General features: G+C 43.6%; 1 protein-coding gene and 1 non-coding gene across 4 annotated transcripts; both read left to right on the top strand.

Annotated features, from left to right (window-relative positions):
* The first annotated feature begins 226 nt into the window (after window positions 1-226).
* Window positions 227-15,443, top strand: ZBED3 (zinc finger BED-type containing 3). Of its 3 annotated transcripts, none has more exons than XM_022594528.2 (3): window positions 227-439; window positions 6,948-7,063; window positions 7,755-15,443. In XM_022594528.2, the coding sequence occupies exon 3, from the start codon at window positions 7,769-7,771 to the stop codon at window positions 8,408-8,410; it is 642 nt and encodes a 213-aa protein (XP_022450236.1). In that variant the 5' UTR covers window positions 227-439; window positions 6,948-7,063; window positions 7,755-7,768; the 3' UTR covers window positions 8,411-15,443. The 3 variants fall into 3 exon arrangements, with proteins under 3 accessions (XP_022450236.1, XP_022450225.1, XP_089765164.1); XM_022594517.2 differs by having other exon boundaries at window positions 227-506; XM_089909038.1 differs by lacking the exon at window positions 227-439 and having other exon boundaries at window positions 518-7,063.
* Window positions 5,055-5,192, top strand: LOC115801645 (small nucleolar RNA SNORA47). The gene has a single exon (XR_004021962.1). It is a non-coding gene; the product is annotated as a small nucleolar RNA SNORA47 (small nucleolar RNA).
* Window positions 15,444-16,695: the final 1,252 nt, after the last annotated feature.

Here is a 16,695-nt window from a genome sequence, read left to right as displayed (position 1 = left end):
TTATCTGTCCAGACCTTGGTTCAGGGGATTTCTTCTAACGACTTGTGCCATCACACACCTTGAACCTGAAAGGATGAAAATTACACTCAGAGACTCAAGCCCAGGAATCCAGGTCTTGGAAGGTTACTATAAAGATATAAAACAGTAATTCCATTTTTAAAAATCACTAAACTACTGCATCATTTTTTTTTTAAACCTGGGCAAACACAAGTCTGTTGCTCATGGACCTGGACGGTTCGGGAGTGACTCCCCAGCCCTTTCAACACCGGGTCACACGTTTCCATCCCCCCTTTCCACTCCAGGCGCATGAATGGAGCGCTGTGTCTTTAAGGGGGACGCGGCGCTGAGGTTTCCGCACAGGACAAAATGTCTGCGAGGATCCTGGAGGGGATCGGCGATCCCAGACACCCAGCCCACCTCCCGCTTCGGGGGTGATGGGGTGAGTGTGGGCTGCGAGACTCGCGGCGGCGCGTGCCCACGGGAGACTGGGGAGTCCCGGGGAACAGGTGAGGGATCGCGGGAAGCTGCCTGGGGGCGGCGGAGTGAGCTGGGACCAGCCGGGGGCCTGGCGGGGGATCGCAGAGCAGCCAGCGCCCCGCAGACACAGACGCGCAGGCTTGCTAGTGCATGGGGTGCCGGGCGTGCCCTCCGCGGTGGTGGGATTACCGTTATTGTAAAAGATGCATTTGGACCCGGGATTCTGTGTAACGCCCGGTTCAGTTTCTTTATGCACCTCATTTTTGCTCCTGCTCTACAGTCTCCCTTCAAAAAAGTTATTCAGGAATATCGAAAGTCATGTGCTCTCCCTTTATTAAAGTTGCCTTATTGCAGTCAGTCCTTTAACAGGGCAAGTGGTTGGCGGCCCTTTCTCTAATTGAGACTTTCTGAATGTTTCCCACTTTGGGGAGAAACCGAATGCAAGCCAGATGCTCAAACAAAGACCCCGATCCCCACCGTGCTCAAACAAAGGAATTTTCTGATCCTTCAGGAACATACAGGAGCAGTTTGCTATAATCACTTACACTAACTTAATGCCCGAAGTTTACCAAGCAAAGTTACTTTTCCCTCCTTGAAAGAAAAAAAAAAAAAAAGTACCTGCTACCATCCAAACTTCTAATTAGCTAAAACTACAAAGATGCGGTGTTTAAGAGAAACTGTTGTCGAAATAGCTTAATAAATTGACATAATTAGGGTAATCATTTTCTGTACTTTTCATTAATGTAATTATTTATATACATTTTTTTAGCCAAAAATAGCTTTTGAGGCACCTGAGAATGAAAAGTATGCAACAATGTATGCAAAGACCAAGAGCCAATACCACGTAATTCTTAATTAAAAAATCTTTGTTACAGAGCTCTTCAAAGTAGGGCAGCTTTAAATCCCACTAATTCACATTAAATAATGCATCTTACAAGATGAAAATAGATCAACACCCTTCTTTTTAGTAACACATGTATTAAATAAAATAATGTAGGCCTGAAATAAAGGTCCACTTAGGGAGGAAGCTTCACAATTTTCATTAAAAAAAATACATTAATAGAGAGCGTTTCTCAGCCTTTTAGCTAATGGAAGAAGTATCTAAAATTTTGGCTTATGACATTTAGGGAACATCTCTGATTTACCAGTTCATTAGCTGTGGGTCCAGTACATTTTTTACAGTCCATGTGTAACATTTTTCCAAGTTTTTTCACACTTAACCCTTTATTCGCTGAGGTATCCATCCTTTACAGTTTGGAAGCATTTTTACTTCAACTAAGCCTTCAGCCTGGTGACTATAGACTAATTTTTCTAACTGTCTAGATTTGTTTATAAATAGATTAATATATGGCAGTAAATAAATATTTCAACAGAGATGGACAGGTAACAGATGAACTGTAGTTTCCTTGATACCTCAGTTGTCAAGGCTAATTATTTGTTTTAATTATTATATTCTGCTTTGATTAAAGTTACTGGTGGATAAAAATGTTTTTAGTGTTTTCACATAAGTCTGTGTGGATTTGACATTAGGGTGAATTTCTCACTTAAGATCCAGCCAGGCTCAAACTACACATATTTGTTTATAACTCTGCTAGATTAATCCAACTAAAGCGATTAGACTTGACCATGGAAGGACAAATAGAGCTTTCTGTGATTTTTTGAGAACACTGCCTGGTTCTTTGACCTTTCGCCTGCCTGATATTTTGTATGTGTACAAGCACAAGTGTAAAATAATAAAACTAACTTTTGTGGGTGGTTTATAGGATGATTCTCAATGTTATAATCATACGTTGTATGTATACACCCATATTTACACAAAGTATTCATCCAGGTTCTGATCTCTTCCTTTATTCTCTATATTGGTATTCAGGGAGATCATATTGAGGAATATGGGTTTTAATCTGATAAGTTATTAGAAGAATAAAACTTCTTCAGAGAACATCAAGTGCAGAGGTAATTAATATGAATGTCTTATCTTCCAGCAGCTTAGACTTCGTATCATCCCTTCCAGATAATGGATACTGGAATGAAACTCATCATAGAATTCAGAGGCATCATACCATTAATACTACTCTCTCCCTTTCCAAGAAATAACTAAAATCTACTTTTTTTTCAGCTTTTTTCCCCCTGAAATTGGACTCAAAAATTTCCACTGTTAAATTAATTTCATGCTAGCAGTGCATTTATTTAGCTTCAAGAAATTTTATTTAAAATATAAGCTTGGAAGCCTAATTATACAACTAAAGAACTGGTACTTTATTTATTAGAGTCAGCACTAATGGTGATGTGTTTTAGTGAATGTTGTACCCTGAGCAAGGTGGGGAAGGGAAAGAATGCTTTAGCCGCGTATCTGCATGAACCTTTGTGTTAGGGTCCCCAAGCCCACGCTTCCCCACTCTTCATGAGTGAACATTGCTCTGATCTTTACCATGGGTGTCAGCATCTTGAAGCATCTCTCCCCAACAGATGGTAGGCTTCCAGAGGGCAGGGACTATGTGGTGCTCCTCTTGGCATCCTGGGCAGCAAGCACGTGCCTGGCCCTGATCAGGTACACAAGGAGAGTTTGAATGAAAGAGTGGATGAAGTGAACGGACGTAAACGACATAATCATTCAGTGGCAACTTTCTGGTAGTTTTTCAATTGTTTAAGGAAAATTAAGAAAGCTTTTACTTTTCGTTTTCTTCTTGTTAGCTACCACACAAGTTAATAGGTGTTCGGTTTGGGGGCAGTACTTGGTAAGGAAGAAATGCATACCACAGGACCCCAGCTAACTAGGCCTCCCCATCATCTTCTACCTGAGTGATGAGCCACCTATTTTGCAGGAAGATCAATTGAGGAAGTGAAAATAAATTTGGTTGGGGGTGGGGAAGTGGATCTATGATTCTTTTTAATTTGCTTTTTGTATTTAAAAATCCCCAAGAGAATTCTTCCACCTTAAACTACTTCCTCTATTGAATAACAGAATATGTTAAAGAGAAAAACAGCACTCCCTTTTAGCCACTAAGATCTTCGTGTAGGCATGTCTGAATAGTAAATACTGGGAGCTTCCTTTTGTTCATGCTTTGAATTGATATAGCACTGGCGAGTCCAACAGTGACATCTCCTGTGTTATCTGATTTCAGCCACCTATTAGGGGCAGCTAATCTTATCATTTCTCCTGACAGATGGGGAGATAGAGACTCCGGTGAGCTGGGGCTAAGAAAGGTAAAGTTGGGCTCATTTCATTTAATGCAGTGTCCCCTGAGTGCCTGCCCTATGCAGGCCCTATGCCGGGGAGATGAGTGAGGTGGGCTGCCCTCCCATGGCACCCTCCATCTTACGTCGATATAGAATCTCCTTCTGCTCAGGCAGGGCACAGTGAACCACCCACACTGAGCAAGCTCACATTGGGATCCCTCCAGGGCCAGATGGCAGCGCACTATGCCCCATGGGACTGTTCCCTCCAGTCTCCAGAGTTAAGGCTGCCTAGGCCTGCCTGAGCTCACATGCTTGAAGATTGTTTTATAAAATTACTTTTTATTTATGTATAGACCCTGCCATATATATACTCTACCTACATGTATACACGTGATCATGTACATGCCTTCTCAGCACGCTTTTTCTTTTCCTTTTGCCTTTACCTCTTCCCCTTCTCCTTTCACATCAGCTACAACCCCCTCAGCCCATAGTGTATCTCCTTATTTTTCTTCGTATATATAAAAAATCATTAATCTGTATGTCCTATACAGATCTACTTATTATTTAATAAGAGTGAGATCATATTATACACACTTTTATGCATCTTGCTTTTCTCCCTAAACAGTTCCTCCAGAAATCCCCCGACAGAGCTCCAATCCATCCTTTTTAATGGAGCATAATATTCCCTGAGGTGACTACACATTATTTACCCAGCCATTTTCCTACTGATAGGCATTCTCTTGATTCCAGTTTTTTGCCATTCTAAATAATACTATGATAAACATCCTAATACATGTTACTTTACATATTGGTACTTTTACTTCTACAGAACAGATTCCCAGGAGTTGGATCCCCAATTATATCTATTTTTAATTAATAGAAATTGCAGATTGCTTTTCCTAAAAGCCTTCACATCTCCACTAGGAATGCATGAGCATACCCTTTGCTCTGCCCCCCCTTCCAAGTTTGGCTGACAGACCTCTTCATTTTTGTTAGTGTGATGGATCTAACATGAGACCTTATTGTTACTTTAATAGCACTTCCCTGAATATAAGTGGTCTGCATCTTTTCACAAATTTCCTGGCCATCTGATTTTGCTCTTGGGTCATTTGCCTACTCATATTTCTTGCCCATTTTTCAATTGGCTTGTTTGTCTTTTTCTTCTCAGTTTGTAAGAGCTCTTTGTATATTAGGGTCGTGGCTGAAGATTCTAAGACTTCTCTGCCAAGCCAAGCTTCTTTCCCTCTGCACTGTAGGGATGGTTGAAATGAGCTCAAGGATTGCTTAGCAGACCTAGGAAGGCTCTGCTAGGAACGACTTGTGGCCACAGTTACTGCTGGTCACTCTTTAGAGACTGAGTCTGAACAGAAGACTCTTTTGAGCCAGAATGTAGCTGTGGTCGGAGGGCTGAGAAGGTGAGGCAGTTCTGAACCATGCTGTCTTCCACCGGTTAAGACCTCCGAGAGTGAAGGCTTGCCAGGGCATAGGAGGTCCCTCTGCCGCCCTCAGAGGGGCAGCACTCTGCTGGCCAACACTTGTGGTGCTGCTTGTCCCTGGCTCAGATTAGGGCTCCACTAAGTCTAAAGGATTAAGACATCAAAATCAGTGATCAGTGCTTCTCATCCCTGTTTTCCACCTTAAGTCTTAGAACAGATGCCACTCCTGTATGTGGCACTCCTCTGGGCATCCCAGATTTTGAAGAAATTAAATCTCTTTTAATTTATAAAGTAAATATAGGCACTCATAATACTACTATTCTCTCCACTTCTGTGTATGTCTAGTAATTTTAAAAAAGGGCACACTCTGGAAAGGTAAGATTCTAATTTAGAAGGAATGGAATTCTAAAAAAAAGAAAAAAGAAATGTAGAAAAAAAATTTAAGTAAAGCTGGATAACAAAAAACATCTCTAAGACTAAAATCTGGTTCTGTTTACTAAACACAATGTTTACTAACCGCAAAAAAGTTATCCTTGAAGGGGGTCTGTAACTCCCCTCCTCATCCCACCACTCCGGCTTTGGGGACTTCAGTGATTTAGTAAATCTCTTGGGGGAAATCTAGCCTTTAATTTCTAATGACCTTTTATACTAATTATCATGGGTAACCATATTCAAACCAATGCCTCATATCAGAAGATATGTAAATAGCTATTTCTTTTGTTAGAAGAGGCCTGGTACTTATTATTTTTTTGGATGATTCTGGTAAATTCATTCTTTTTTTATTTTTTAATTCAAGAGATATGTTAAATGTCCTGCCTGATCTCAGTGGACTTGCTTGGTGGGAAAAAAACAAATGAGGTTTAGAAAAGTGTAACGCATCTGTAACGAGACTATTAGCAACTGAATTAAAAGGTTCACTAAATACTATTATTAAAGCAACATATTTTTCCTGTTTTCATCTTTGTCTTCAGTCATCCCTAGTTGCCTTTAATAAAAGAGATTCTGGAACTTCATCGTCTCCACTGCTGCTGGTTCAAAACCTGACAGTAGGAGCGGGCACTGGCTATCTCATTGTCCATTATTCTCCCACCTCGGCCTGAATTTTCCCGATGAAATAAGTTCTCAGGAGAGCTCCAAGTCTGTCATATATTCTATTATTATTTTTAAACTTTCAAAGCAAATTTGTCTAGAATCACACATTTGACCCTTTGTGAAGTTTTGTTTTGTTTTGTTTGCGGTACGCGGGCCTCTCACTGCTGTGGCCTCTCCCGTTGCAGAGCACAGGCTCCGGACGCGCAGGCTCAGCGGCCATGGCTCACGGGCCCAGCCGCTCCGCGGCATGTGGGATCTTCCCGGACCAGGGCACGAACCCGTGTCCCCTGCATCAGCAGGCAGACTCTCAACCACTGCGCCACCAGGGAAGCCCAGTGAAGTTATTTTTTAAAGAAGAAAATTCACCTTTTCTATCTCCCCCCCTCATTTGATAGGTTATAACAGTGGGAAATGTTTTCTTAATAGAAAAGACCTGGCAGTGATAGGCACTGTGTTGTATTTGGATCCCTTTAACTACAGGTATTTGTTGGACAAAGCAAACAGCTATTACTTCTATTTTTCTTCCTTAATTAAGAGAATCCACCAAGCTTTTTGTCTTGCAAATATAGAGTGCGGGCCATTTAGTTGGGATAAGCAATATAGAAAACTAATTTTATTTTTTTTATGACTGGAGCACCTATGAGAGGGTCGGCAGAATGAACACCAGAGGGACATGGCACCATCCAGGATTTCTAGTATCTACTTTCAGGGCTGTTTAATTGAATTTCTTTTACTCCACCGCCTGTCCTCTGAATTTACTCCTAGCACTGCTGATGGTTCTTGAGAACTCAGAAGCCACACTGCAGTGTTTCCACCTGAGAACCTGGGCTGGCTAGAAACCCTGAGGCAATGATAGAGACAGCCCACCGCCTGATTTGAAGGTAAAAGTTTAGAAAACTGCTTTGTATATTGCTGTTTTCTAAATGTGCGTATTTTTAAAACATTTTAATGATTCCTAGCAGTCCATGTTTCTCATAAGCACATCGTTTTTAAAATCACAAAAACAAAGATATTTTTACCTTGAAAAAAGTTGTCTCCTTGAAAGCTTTTTGAAAAGCTGCTCAGTCCTAGCACTGTCACCCTTAAAGTCTAAGAAACAAAATTTTCATTCCTGAAACTTTTTTCCCCCACTCCTTTCTTGTGCAACACTGCGAGAAGAATTCAAAAGGGAGCCTTGCTCGTTTTTTTTTAAAGAGCGTAAAGGAGACTAGTTAAAACTAACATATACATACAGCACTTATTTAGCTTATTCTTATGAGAAGCTTGGCTTCCCAATTTTAGTCTTAGTACTTGTGAGCCAGGGAATCCAATAAATTTCGAAGAAAATTCCTGGTTAAGGAAAGAGGGGCTAGGCATTTTCTACCTTCCCCCCCCCGAAGAATCAACGGTTAATACCTACTGAAAAAGAAACGCAAGCATCTACCCAAACTAACCGCAGGATTTTTATCAGTAGTGAGAGGGAGGCATGTTTTCTTGACAGGCTAACTCTCGTCCTAGAAGTTGTGTGTTGGAGCGTGTGTCCGTGTGCACATGTAATTTTGTGGTCGTCTTACCCTGTGTCCCCCGGTGCAGGCGCTGCCTAGAGAATGAGGAGCGACGAGCCGGCCGTGACCATGGAAGAGACGGGCGGGCCGGACGCGGCTGCAGGCCGCCTGGGGGCGCCGTACTCCGAGGCCTGGGGGTACTTCCACCTGGCGCCGGCGCGCCCCGGCCACGCGTCGGGCCCCTGGGCCACCTGCCGGCTGTGCGGGGAGCAGGTGGGCCGCGGCCCGGGCTGGCACGCGGGCACCGCTGCGCTGTGGAAGCACTTGAGGAGCGCGCACCGGCGGGAGCTGGCGGAGAGCACCGCCTGCCGCTCGCCGCCCGCTGCCCCCGGCCCCGCCGCGGCCGCCGAGGGCGACTGGGCGCGCCTGCTGGAGCAGATGGGCGCGCTGGCAGTGCGCGGCAGCCTGCGGGAGCGCGAGCTGGCGCGGCGCGAGGCGGCCGTGGAGCAGGGCGAGCGCGCCCTGGAGCGCAGGCGGCGGGCGCTGCAGGAGGAGGAGCGCGCGGCGGCCCAGGCGCGCCGGGAGCTGCAGGCCGAGAGGGAGGCGCTGCAGGCGCGGCTGCGGGAAGTGAGCCGCCGGGAGGGCGCCTTGGCCTTGGGCTCGGCCCTGCTGCACGCTCCGCTCAAAGAGGAACCCGAGGGGGACCCCAGGGACGGCTACGTCATCACGAAGGTCTTCCTGTAGGTTTTAGCCGCTTCCACCCACCCACCCCCGGCCAGCCCTACTCAAAAAGTGTGGCCCGCGGACCGGCGTCTTCAGCCTCGCCTGGGAGCGAGATCTCAGGTCCGTTGCCGCTCTGCCGAATCGAAATCGCCAAATGTGGGGTCTTGAGAAGCACTTCAGAGGCCAGGCAGAACCAAAAATCACTCCGTGGTCCTCCGGGGTGCCTGGGAGCGCAAGCTCCAGCGGCCTCCAATGCTGGTGGCGTTTAGTGGCATCCGCGCAGGGGGTGGTTTTCCTCTGACTGCCTTTGGAATGAGAGCTCCAACAGCCCTGTGAACCTAGATCACCTGGAGCCATGGCCATATTGTGCCTGGTGACTTTGAAAGAACAGGAGCTTCCTTACACACCAAAGACTATCACACCAGGTGCCTGTACACCAGCCAGGGCAACCCAGGGTAGAGGGTGCATGGAAATGATAAAGCATTTTTACCCAAAAAAGAGCTTTTCCTCATTTCCTAATGAGTAAATTTTTGATGAGTAGTCTTTGCCCAGCACCAATTTCTGAACGGGAGAGTTTCCAAGACTGCTCATTACCCTGTCATTTCTAGTGCCTTAGGAAGGCAGTCCTGGAGAAGCCCTCTTTTTGCTCCCCTCCCCAGCTTGCCCGGCAGTACCAAGCACCCTATCTTACCTCTGCCCTCTTTTTTCCCGTTTCAGAGCCAGTGGCAGCTGTGCTGTTTCCCCACTTAACTGCCTCACACCTGCCGCCTTACTAGCAAGACATGACCCCATCCCTCCTCGTTATTAGGAAGGGAGCTTCTGCCCCCACATCTCCAGTCCTCACTCCTGGGCCAAGGGGAAGGCACCCTCCCATCCGAGGCCACCTCCTCCTCTCATGTTTTCATCCATTCCTCTTCCACCTTTCCTGGGCCCTTCCTCCACAACGTTACCTCTTTTCCTCTGTCTCATTCCCTCCCTTTCTTCAGTCTTCCTCTTTAGCAAGGCCCCGGTCTTCCTTGGACTGAAAAGAAAGACTCCCCCAGCCTGGATGCTCCCAACTGAGCACCCCCTAAGCAAGGACTGTCGAGCAGTCCTTGCTGCTTATATTTCCTCCCCACTCCTTACTCCTTCACTCGTGGTCAGCTTTTCATGCTACACTGGACTCTTAAGAAGCCGCTACAGTCTCACAATGGCTGAATATGATGATTTATTTTCAGCCTTCATTTTGCTTAATCTCTCCCTTCTTGAAATTTTTCCTTTGGTAGATGGAACTTGCTTTTCCTCCAGAGAATTCCTTTTCCTGATGTAGACTGATTTCCGGACAGTTTTTCTTCAGGTCTCTTTTTTCCTCATTTTTCTGAGAGTTTGAAAATGTTCAAGCATCCAGAAAAAGTTGAAAAGCTAGTACAATGAATACCCACATATACCCTCCACCTAAACAGTTGTTAACATTTTTGCCATATTTATTTTTCTTCCCTCCACCCCAAACATGCATGGCATTTCATCCCTAAAGTATTTCAGCATGTTTATCCCAATAGCCTCTAAGACAGATTCCTTAATTGAAATTCCCTAACTGTCCCAAGAGTGTCTTTTTCTCTTTTCTAAAAAACAGGGCCCAGTTAAGATTCACACATTACTTTTGATTATAACCCTAGTCTCTTTTAGTCTAGAACAGCCCCCTTACTATTTTTTTTCCATGACATTTACTTTTTAAAAAGTCCCGGCCATCTTATGTATGTCTTATAGACGTCCTGTATTCTGGATTTATCTGATTGTTTCCTTAGGCCAATTTATGTACCCAATCTTGGTTCATGTACCCGTAGAGGTACAATAATCACCTCTGTGCCAGCGACTCCTGACTACCTCCAGCCTTTAGTGTTCTTCCGGGTCTGTCCTTCATGGCCAGTCCCCTGCAGCATGTCTCCACCTCTACTTGCATATCTTGCCACAGGAGATGGTAGGGGTAATTCTATTCAACTCTGCATCTCCACCCCTGACCCAATAACTAATAACTACTGGGCTCTTAAACTGTATCAGGTACATTTACATGTATTATCTCACTTTATTTCCACAGCAGCTCCTTGGGGGGCGGGTATTAATACTATGCCCATTTTACAGCTAAGGAAACAGAGAGGGGTTAAGTGGCTTGTATGAGATTAAAGCTTGTAAGTAGTTGAGTCGGGTTCCAAATACAGTCTCTACCTGCAGACGCCATGCTCCCAGCTGCTGTACTGTCGGCCTTGTTACTCAGTCACCGGAGCTGACACCTGTTTCCTTCCTAACTCCAACTCCAGGTAATACCACCAGTGACATTAACATGTACTGAGCACTCACCATGCCAGAGCTGTGCTAAAATGCTTCACAAGAATAACTGCCTCTGCCTACTATGCAGCAACCCCATGATATAATTACTCTTACACCCATTTTGTAGAGAAGAGACAGGCTCAGGGGAACTAAGTAATGAAGCGGCAGAGTGGGATTTGAGCACCAGTTTCACTGAATCCTAGGCCCCTGATCTACTGAGTCTATTTCTACAAAGTATCACAGCTGTCTTCCTTCTGATGCCACCTGCTCAGCTCAGGCCCCATTTATCATTCATCTGGGATTCATCTTCCCATCCTTGTCTTCCCACACTGTCCCCTACTTGGCCAAAGGAACTGTCCTAAGCTGACATTGATTGTATCACATTTCCTGCTCAAAGGACCCCCAAGATCACCCATCATCTACAAGCTCTAGCTTTGTGGCTTGACGTTCAAGTCTCCTCTACCCCTGTGCCAGTCTTATCTGTCCCTTCCCTTACACATGCTGTATGCTTTGGCCAAACTGGACTCCTCGTTCTTCTGACATGCCCTGGTCTTGGCACCTCTGTGCCTGTTTGCCTTTCCTCCACTTAAAAAAGCCCCTTCAATTTCTAAGTATGAAAAATCCCGCCCATTTTCTAAGACCTAGCTCAAATTCGACTGCCTACATGAAGCTTTCCTGGATTCCTCATCATTCAGAGATGATTCTTTACTTCTCTGGACTCTCAGCATTTTGTATCTCAAAACCCTTAGAAAGGCCATCTAGCGTGTGGCTCTGTGGGTTCCTGTCTTACCTCCCTTGCCTGAGCCCTTGGGAGTAAGGATGGAGTTCACTCATCCTTCTGCTCCCACAGTGACTTGCCTGTAACAGCTGCTCAATAAGTATTTGAGGCATTGAACTCAATGTCTTTAAGATTTTCACAAGTCTTCTCAAATTATTAATATAATTATTCATTTATCTTTAATCCTCTAAGTAGAATTCCTAACAAAAAAATAGCCTAAAAGGAAGTAGCAGTAAATTTTAAAAAGCTGTTTAGTCAATAAAGATTTAATAAGTGTCAGTTATTGGGCTGTTTGGTTTGAATCCAATCACCTAGTATGTCATTATCAGGAACACTTTTCTTAAAATTATTTTCTTTACTACACAATTAATAAAAATGCAATGCCCCACTCTACGAAGAAAAGCTGAAAAAAATCCCCCGAAGTCCTGTCACCTTAGATTGCTATTAACATTTTAATGTATTTTATTCTTTTGTCTCTTGCAATTTTTGTATTACTCTAATAATAGTATGATTTTTAAGTATTGAAATTTAACTTCTTCATGTGGATTTATAAGTTGGCCTATAAGATCTGAATCTGGACTTTTTGGAAGAAAAAAAAAAAAACTTCTACAAATGTCACTCTTCAGTTTCACCAACTGTTAGAACCACTAAAATAAGCAAAGATTGACTTTCAGAATCTTAACCTCTCCTTCAAAATAGATGGCTAATGGGAGCACCAGTAGCCTGTTCAGGGGATGGGGAAAGCAATTAGCCTGACTGATGACTTACCACTGGTTGTGGGAGTTATACACTTTTTACACTTCTGCATTGCTATAACTTTTCTCTATCAAGCATAAATTACCTTTATAATTAAAAATAAAGTTACTTACCTCTTGCAAATGGAAAATCCTTACTACCAGCATTCAGCTTCCTTATTTAAGATAAACAAAGCTTCCAACACAAGAACCGAGATAATCTTCAATTCCAGAGAAGCCTAGAAGGAAATGCAGCCCTTGTCCAGTCCAACTCCATCATTTGACAGAGGAGAAAAATGAGCCTGAGTGGCTCGTCCACTCTTAGTGGCTATGATGGCTCAACTGACTCCAGCCTCATCAGATATTTTGCCTCTTTGGCCTTGAGGGCTTCTGCTGGCTCACCTGGCAAAGCACAAGGGCTATCAGGACCAACTGGCTAAGCTGGCATCCTGTCAGCTAAGAGCTGGGATCTGAAAGTGCAGAGGTGGGTTCCAGGGATTGCATCAGCCTCTCTGGCTGTGGCACAGTCTGCTCACAATTAGAGTTGTCACTGCTAGTGGGTGATGGTGACATGCCTTGCATATATTGGCAGAGCTTCCCTGATTTATGTGACTAGGCTTGCTAATAGCACCAGCCAGCACTGCCTTTGAGGGCAATGCATGCAGTGGTGAGGTGGATGGCTGGAATTGGGATGCAGAATGCCCTAAACCTGACTCCTGAACTCCTGCCATGATGTAAAGTGATCAATCACTTCTTTAGGTTGAAATTTGTCAGGGAGGAGGGGGTGTGGGCAAAGCAGGGTAATGACAACCAAGGTTGAAAGAGCTAGGGCCCTTTATGCACCTAAGTTTTCATCCTTGGAGGCTGGACAAGGGAAGGGCTTGGCTTGGTTTGGGCTGAATTTCTACTTTAAATGGCTGTCCATGTCTTAATGTCTTAGAGGGGATTCATAAAAACTGAGCTGTTGTTTTGTTTTGCTGCCATGGACTCATTAGGGAATTCTATTTCTAAAGGTTTGATCTTCTTACCTTTCTACAACTTGAATCTGCTCCTTTGTCTGGAAGATGGATGAGGTGATCCTTAAGGTCCCCTTTAGCTCTAACATGCTGATTACATAAAATACTGTGAAACATCAATCTTGGAGTGAATCAGTTGTTCTGTTTAGATTTTCTTGTTAATTGCAGATTTAGAAGAAAATGTTGAAAGTCACATGTGTGTTTATTAAAAATAATAATAGTATATCACACTTCTACAGAACTGAGGTACTAACTCTACGGATTCACTACCTAGAACTGAAAATGTGTGCAGTGGTAATAAGCGTGCTCTCCTATACCATACTTTTTGTCTTCACAACAACCTGCTGGCAGGACAGGTATAATCATCCATGTTTTACTGTGAGGCTCCACGTTTCAACAAGGTGAAATGGCCTGTAAAGGCCACACAGCTTAGTAAGTAGCAGACTGGAGGCTGGACCTCAATCCGTGGTTCCCAGTCAGACTTGGGACCAAAGAGTTGGACCTCCTTCCACAACTCTCTTCTGGCTCACCTCTTTACCAGTGCCAGGACCTCTGTATCATGGCTTGAGTGTTTGCTGACACTTGGGTCAACGTTGGCTACTTCCCACCCACGAGCTCTGGTGCTGAGGGTAAGCAAGGCAGCTTTCCCAGAGGAAGCAAAGTTGGCCTTTATTAGTTTCCTATTGCTGCTGTAACAAATTACCACAAACCTAGTGGCTAAAGACAACACAGATTTTATTATCTTATAGTTCTGCAGGTCAGAAGCCTTGAAATGCATCTCAAAGTGTTGGCAGGGCTGTGTTCTCTTCTAGAGGCTCTAGGAGAGAATCTGGTTTTTTGCCTTTTCCAGCTTCTAGAGGTTGCCCACATTCCTTGGCTTGTGGCCCCTTCCTCTTCAAGGCCAGCAAGGACCGGTCTTTCTCACAGGGCATCACTCTGCCTCCCTTGTCCACATTTAAAGGACCCTCTCCTTAAGTTCAGTTGGTCAGCAGCCTAATATCATCTGCAACCTTAATTCTCCCCTGCCAGGTAACACTGCGTTTCCAGGGATTAGGGTATAGACATTTGGGGAAGGCAGGGAGGTGACAGGCATTATCTACCCACCACAGCATTATACTGCCTGACCCAGGTCTGGGGGGTGGGGGTGGGGGTTTAGAAAGGCACATGCCTGATGGGGACCCCCTATTCCTCAGGAATCAACACTTTACTGGGGGTCCTAATCTTTCCCTCTTGTATTAATATTTTACTCAGCCTCTCTGCCCAGTGCAGGGAGTCCTCATAGACTTTTCTGAGAAAGATACCTAGAAGGTGACGATGAAGAATGCCCTCTGGGGGGAAATCAGAGGCCTCCAGAGTTCTGAGAACATTTACAAATTTGTGGCACTGAGTAGGATCTGGCTGACTAGGAAGGCTGGGGGTGTGTGAGCGAGGAGTTGATCGAGCCTTTGGAGTCAGATGTGAATTAAACTCTAAGCTTTCAAAAAAAAAGAGCACTCAAATGTTATGATTAGTGAAAATGCTGAAACATAAAAAAATAAAAGGAAAATAACATCTAAGCTCCCAACCACCTACATTAGCTGTCACCTTGCCAACCAGCTCAATCTCTCTGAAATCCAGTTTCTTCATCAGTAAAATATATAGAGAAGACATACCTTACAGAGTTGTTATAGTGATTACTATTTAGGCAAATTCTGACATAGTTTAAACTCAATAACCATGACTTCTTTTTTCCTCTTACTTATCTGAATGGGAGCTCAAAACCAATCCAAAGGACTTCAGAAAGAGCACCCTGGGATGATTCCCGAGAGGAGAGGCACATAAGCCACAAAGGTTTGCCAAGTCATTTTCCCTCATGATGGAACTATTTTTCTATCAAAACATAAATTTCATACCTGATTTGCCAAATAAGCTAATCCAGTCAAACTCAATGTGACTGGTGACTACAAAGGAATCTGACCAATCGTACAAGTAAATATATCAAAACCTACCCATTTAAGCACTTCTGCCTTCAAAGTTGTCACCTTTGAAGACTATACAGTTCTTCCAAAAATGCTTCCATGCTTAAAACACTTCTGGAACTCCTCTTTTAGAGTAGCTCTTGGAATTTCTGGCACATTCTTTAAAACACCCTAAGGTTGGCAAATATTCATCTTACCAGGAAAAGTTGATTTTTGAAAAGAGCTGCCAGTTACTCAGAGCCCAGTCTGGTGAATATAACCAGATTAACATTTCTTGTTAATAAGGTGTGATTATAATAAAGCATTGATAATTCTGTGTGTGTGTGGTTCATAAACTGGCCTTGAAGGTGTTGTACATTAAGGTTAAGTAAAGGGAGCACAGTTGTAGTAGAAATTAAAGCCCATTTGAGTGGGTTTATGATGTGAATAAATTCAGATAGCCCTGGGAGTCATTACATATTTAAATAGTACTAGATGTTTCTCTTTATGAAAATCTTAATTATGACATTCTCTAAAATCTGACTTCATAGTATTAAAATGAAGGCTTTAAGGAAAAGCAATAAATGCTAATGAAAGCTTCATTATTTCAGTATATATTCTCCTGGGCCTTTGGTCAAGGTAAGTAATGATCAGATGAATGAGCTGGCAGAAGTCTGTTAGTAATTGGAAGCTAAGTAACACACTGTCACGTGTTTAAATATATTTAATAATATTCCACCAACTTTTCCCTGTCTTGCTTTCTGGGCAATGAAACGTAGATGAGGAAATTTCTGGGCATTTTAACAGAGATGAGCAAAGCTAGCTTTCAGTTGGAAAAATTTCTGAAAGTCATTCTTACTCAGCAGACACAGAACATTGTTTGCCTCCATCACATTAGCTTCCCCAAGTGTGTCTGCTCTTCATCCTCCGGAGACTTTTTGATTTAAATGTTTTCCATCAACTCCAATTTCTAACAACCTGATAAATGTTGCTTTTTTTTCTTGGTACTTCAGTGCTCTATTGTTCAGACTTAGAACCACAAAACCCCAGGGTCTGAGCAGGCAGAGTTACTATTATTTCAGGTGATTAGAGGAGATACATAATCAAATGAGGGGCTGCAGCCTCAGTCAGGTTCTACTGCTGTCTACATATCCAAAACCCTTAAAAACATGACTAAAATACTTTGAAGGCAGAGTTTATAAGATTTCCCTAACAAGGTCTGATTTAGAGACAGATCTGAAGGCATTAAAAACAACAACAAATTGCCCCTTCCCCTCCACCCCAAGAACTTCGGCTTTTGAAAAACCTTTGAAGTGAACAGAAACCATTTTGGATTAATACTTTTTTTGAAACTATCAAGACCTTCATGTGACTACTTGGCCTTTGCATTCTACCAAATAGTATCTAAAAATAAATGTAAGCTCCAAGACTGCAGCAAGTCTTGCCCAATTTGTTTACTGCTGTATCCCAAGTGCCGAGAATAGTGCCTGGCCTATATTAAGGCCACCTGCTGAAGGAATGCATTGCTGCTGAACTT

This window comes from Delphinapterus leucas, chromosome 3 (genome assembly GCF_059928025.1).
Source record: "Delphinapterus leucas isolate spDelLeu-1000000601 "Yukka" chromosome 3, BTC_Dleu_Yukka2, whole genome shotgun sequence".
In the NCBI taxonomy this organism is placed as follows: Eukaryota; Metazoa; Chordata; class Mammalia; order Artiodactyla; family Monodontidae; genus Delphinapterus; species Delphinapterus leucas.
The sequence above is the reverse complement of the archived record's forward strand: the minus strand, read 5'-3'. Positions and strand labels throughout refer to the sequence as shown.